Raw genomic sequence first — 5,295 nt, forward strand, 5'->3', positions numbered from 1 at the left:
ATTGAAGTATTTCCTCACTGTGGCAATTTCTTCAACCGCTATTTAAATAACGTAGTTATTCTTCATGAATTAAAATTATTTTGGTCATACAGTCTTACTTTGGTTATAATTAACTTTGAAGAAGACCTGCAAAAAGGTCGAAACGTAAGGAATATTTTGACAAATACATAATGATTCGTTGAATATCAGAATCCTTTGTTTTATTGTATTATGACTGTATGACCAAATTAATTTATATTTATGAAAAATAACTACGTTAAATAAATTTAATTACCGAGTATTCAATTTAATTAATTGAATTAATTTTTAACAAAATGTATTTAAAAATGAATAAAATTTTTCAAATGTTGTAAATCAGTAATTCAATTAAAATTTAATTGAAAAGTTATCATTTTGATTAAATAACTTTAATTTCTTTAATGTATAAAAAATTAATTAAGTTTTGAAACTTCAGTAATTTAATTAATATTTAATCAATAAAGTGCCCGTATCCTTAATTTTTTAATTATAAAAGAACATAAAATCCCACTAAAAACATCTGCGATGCAAAAAATGTGCCAAGTGCAACATAAATGTGTGAACTTAAGGCTGGACAAGTAATATAGGTACAGTATTCATAACAAAAAACATAAAGAAACTTTTTTATGAAGTGTCCCACAGAATCTTTTAAATAAAATTTTAAAACCCATAATAGACATTAATAAAATTTTTCCGGCCAATTTATATAATATTCATGATATCTATTTAGAGTATGTGGATACGAAATGGAGCCATGGGCACATGTATTAGCGAGATGTCCAAGAGATTTACTAAACCTAAGATCTTTTTTTATACTTAAAATATCTGTAAGATGTAAAAAAGGTACGAAAACGTAATTTAAAGTTGGCCCTTGCACTTTTAGAAGTTTGAGGGCGATATTTTACATATTTAAAAGTTGTTAGGTTAATAAATTTCAAGGTACAAAGAAAATAGGTAAAATATGGTTCCAGTTTTAATTTCTTTAAAAATGATATTAAGCGAAATTCCTAGTCAAATGAAATATATAAACGTAGTTTATGGTCTTCTGATACATTTTTCAAAGTTGCAGCCGGGAGAAAATGCATAACATATTTTTTTAATAAGGGTAACCAAAAAGAATATGCAAATATAAAACTAAGAGATCAAGGAACGTATTTGTGATGCTGATGAATTTTACACGTTGCTTAAGGTCGCGTACCAGGACATGCGACTAGAATAAAACAAAAAATTTCCAAAAATCTTCTGCAAATGAATGCAGAACATAAAAAATATTTAAAGACGCAGAACAAATTATTTTGTAATGATTTATGTGATTTTGACTTCAGCGTTCAAAAAATCGTATCGTTTTATAGTATGATAAATAATATGGATAAATTAATAATTTTAGTCCATAATTATGAATTGATCGAGTATTTATTTCGAATATTGAGTATTTTCGAATATTAACCGAAAATAGTAATGCAGCGTGGCCAGAAAAACACATGTGGCATGAACTTTAAAGTAATTTTTAAAATCCCCATAGCTCTAAAGTATTGAACTCTACTCTTGATTTCTTTTCGACTCAATATAACTAATATCTGTGAAATCAAATATCTAAAAGATGTTGTTAATATTTTTTGACAACTTTTCATTTTAAACTTGTACTTTGGGACAGGTAAGTCACAAAATATTTTGCGTACTTTTTTTATTTATAATTTCTAAAAATAAAGTTGTCTAAACTTTTGAAACTTTATTTTGATATTAGCACTTTACTAAGATAATTTTAAAATAAAGTTGTTATTTGTCACGAAAATTGGAAATTGGATGAGACTTGATGTGCTAATCTTTTTGACAATCACCCTTACCTTTTTTTATTTTAAATGAAAAAATCAGATGAGATACTGGAATACATAATACATAGCAGATCTCACTAACCTCATCTCGATGTCATGAATCTCCTGGAGAGTGAGGGTGTTGGCCACGTCAAGGAGTTGACGCATATTTTCTTCGCGACGCCTGGCGTCGACGTCGGAACGCAGAAGTATAGTGGCAGCAGGTGCATCTAACGACAGAGAAGGCTGCTGGACCACGATCGTGGCTTGAGCAGTTCTCTTGGTCCCACCGGTACCTCCTCCTTTTCAATAAAAGTACAAAAAAAACAAATGTTAGTAGAGTTGATGTGAAACCAGTTCACACACAATTCTTCACAAACCCCTGGATGCAACCCTTTGGATCTCGACATTTTTGGGATTCTTTGAGAATTGTGAACTGGAATAAACTGCGACTCCTCCAAGCAGAATTGCCATCTTTTCGACACAAGAGATTCAGAAACTCAAAATCCTTATGCTATTTCAATAAAAGGCTTTGTCGATTAACAAACAGAATTTACTTTCTTTCTACAAAATGTAAACCCTCTTCAATTTAATTGAATTTATTTGTCAACTCGTAAATATTTAGTGATTAGGATAAATAAACCTTTTCAATTAAGGAAACGTTCAATATAAAAGCACGCTAATATGTAAAAGAAGAAAAAGAAGAATCTAATTTCGAAAGCAGACATTCAGAGAAAAAAGGGACCACATCATACTTACCCGATTGCTACATTAACGACATCATTCCTTTTTGAACGTTGCACATCCACACGTAATGAGATTGCAACTTAAAAATGTTGGGAATGAATTTAAAGGGCAAGACAGAAACGTTTGTATAGTACTAAATATGTAGAGTTACAAAAAAATCACACTGTCTACCATAGAGCTTCGGAACTTTCCGTACAACCGATTCAACCCCTTTTCCAGCTCGTTTAGGGATAATAACGTTAAGGAATTTTCTGTAATTCTACCCCTTTTCCAGGTTGTTCAGGGCAAACGTTACGGAAAATTCCGTAACCACAGACAGTGCAAAATATATATATTTTCTCATTTCTTGTCGGCGTGAAATACTCCAACAAAAAATATACGTGAGGTAGGCATTGGGTAAGTATGAAATGGCCCTAAATTACAATATTTTGTACTTAAAAGTATAAAAAAATAAAAGAAATAAAATTTTTAATAATTCATCATTAAATATATTTTTTAAAATTGTACACTATTTGAATTCGAAAGGTTCCAGACGTGTGAGCTTTTTAAATAAAAAGTGAAAAAAATTAATTCCTCCGAATTAGTAAGTATTATGTTTTAAAAGCATCAAGACGAATAAACTAGGAAGTATTCAAATGTGAAAGTTTTCAATGTTTAAATTCACAAAAAAAAAATTATTTTCAATGTGAAAGACTATTTAAGAAGTCCCAGTTTTGAAAAAAACCGTGAATCTGAGTGAGAGTTTAAAACTGACAGTTATTAAATTCCAAAGAATTTAAATGATAATTTTAAAAGCATTTGAACTTTATAAAATTCATAATTGATAGCGATAGAATTGAGAATAACACTAAATTAAAATTTGTAATACTAATTGTAAATGAATTATGGTAAATATAGTTATTCAGGTTTATATACATTATAATAACAATATTTTACGTCAAAGAGCTTCTAAAAAATGTAAAACTCATATTTTATATCATAAATTTTTAACGGGATCGACATAAAATTCTAAATGAACCATTTCCAGTAAAGTTTATATTTCAATTTTATTTGTTCCTTCTACATGCACGAAGCACACATGATTTTTACTGTTTTAGAAAAGTTATAAACTGAAAGAGCATTACTTCAGAAGATGACGACAGAGTTTAATTCTTTTTTGAACTATTCTTGTACATAATGTTTGCAACATTGACATTTTTCCAACGAGATGGCAATTCTGAATGAAAAAAAGCTGATTCAGTAAAAAAAAGTCGAAAAAAAGGTAACAAAGCGTGTTTCGTGTACCAATTTTTGCAAGCACATTCCCATCCTGATTTATGCTGAATACATATCAAACACCAGTCAGTGAGCAAGTGAGACAATTCACAGAAATGCCCTGACAATCAATCTTTGACAATCAATTTCCTCAAAGTAGGTCACTTGGCTCGGAAATTCAAACTAGAAAATCAAGTTTCGTGATATCTAGAAACTTTTGATAAAACTAAGAAGCTGAAAAACTGTTAGGGTTGAAAAAATCTTCCGGAAGATAAATAAACTTTTGTTAGCCTGGTGGCGCTTTTTGAACGAAAAAGGTCTCTTTCGAAATTCGAATCGAGTATATTATGAAGATTATGACGCGCAAAGCAAAAGAGGAAGAGGTTACAAGATTTTCCCAACTTTTTAGTGTTTTACTCGAGCCTCATGGCCTTGAATTCGTTAACCTATAAGGAAGATACGAAGGAATTTTTTAATCAAGAATATTTGTATTTTAATCAGCGATTTTAGTTTTCTAAAAAAGTAATTTAAAATCGAGCTATCTAAATCGTTACAATTATTTATAGGTTTGTATCTATATATCCAGACACAATCCATATGTCTTCTAGGGGCGTTCAAATAAAAAAGAAGTCCGAATTTCAACTTAATTTTTGGATCTTTTATTCCTTTTGGTTAAAAATAAACCGCGTGGAAGGAGAAACAAACCGTATAATATTTAGAAATTATTGATTGCGAATTTGTCCAGGTTTACAGAAAAATTAATTTTTCTCTAGAACAGCAGATGATAACGCAAAGGTTTTACAGAATATAAAACGTACAACTTATTAAATTGAGTATTTTATTATTAAACGTTTTTTTTATTATTATCCATACTTCAAGAAATATGTTTATTCACAAAATATACTTACCCACTTTAATTAGCTGCATCTTTTGTATTCTGTCTAATTTTGTGTTATGATCTGCCGTTTTCGAGAAAAACTATATTTTATGTAAAAACAGATAGAAAAACAATCATCGTCCGCACGTTTAGACTCATCCTATTTATAAATCTTATAAAAAGTTCTATTAGCTTTTAAATTATTATGAATTTTCCTTTTTTGCTCAATCTACTATGCTCGCGTGCATTTCAGTGAGTATGATAATAAAACATACAGCAGCCTAAATTACAAACATATAAAGTTTCTAGAGTTTAAAATCGATACAAGGAATTATATTTTCAATTTATATATTAAAATATGACAAGATACCATTTGTAATAAAAGTTCGTTTTGCTACCTCAAATAGAGAGGTTTGTAATGATGTAAATACTAAAAATTACTATTTTAACATACTTCGATATATTTCGACCCCAGGAACTCACGAATGCATTTTTTTAAACTTTCGTATGTGTGTGCGTGTAACTTTCTTCTGTTTTCCATATCTTGATATTCATATCTGATAAGATTGAGCTATATCTGGCAATTAT

General features: G+C 29.3%; 1 protein-coding gene across 3 annotated transcripts in view; it reads right to left on the minus strand.

Moving 5' to 3' along the window:
- The window catches only part of LOC117168968 (serine-rich adhesin for platelets-like), a 420,717-nt gene that overhangs the window by 293,714 nt on the left and 121,708 nt on the right, over positions 1–5,295 (minus strand). For all 3 annotated transcript variants that reach the window (XM_033354977.1, XM_033354978.1, XM_033354976.1), the window contains exon 5: positions 1,933–2,131. In XM_033354977.1, coding sequence (XP_033210868.1) covers positions 1,933–2,131 — 199 coding nt within the window. The remainder of the gene's footprint in view (positions 1–1,932; positions 2,132–5,295) is intronic.

Source organism: Belonocnema kinseyi, chromosome 3, assembly GCF_010883055.1.
Source record: "Belonocnema kinseyi isolate 2016_QV_RU_SX_M_011 chromosome 3, B_treatae_v1, whole genome shotgun sequence".
Classification (NCBI taxonomy): domain Eukaryota; kingdom Metazoa; phylum Arthropoda; class Insecta; order Hymenoptera; family Cynipidae; genus Belonocnema; species Belonocnema kinseyi.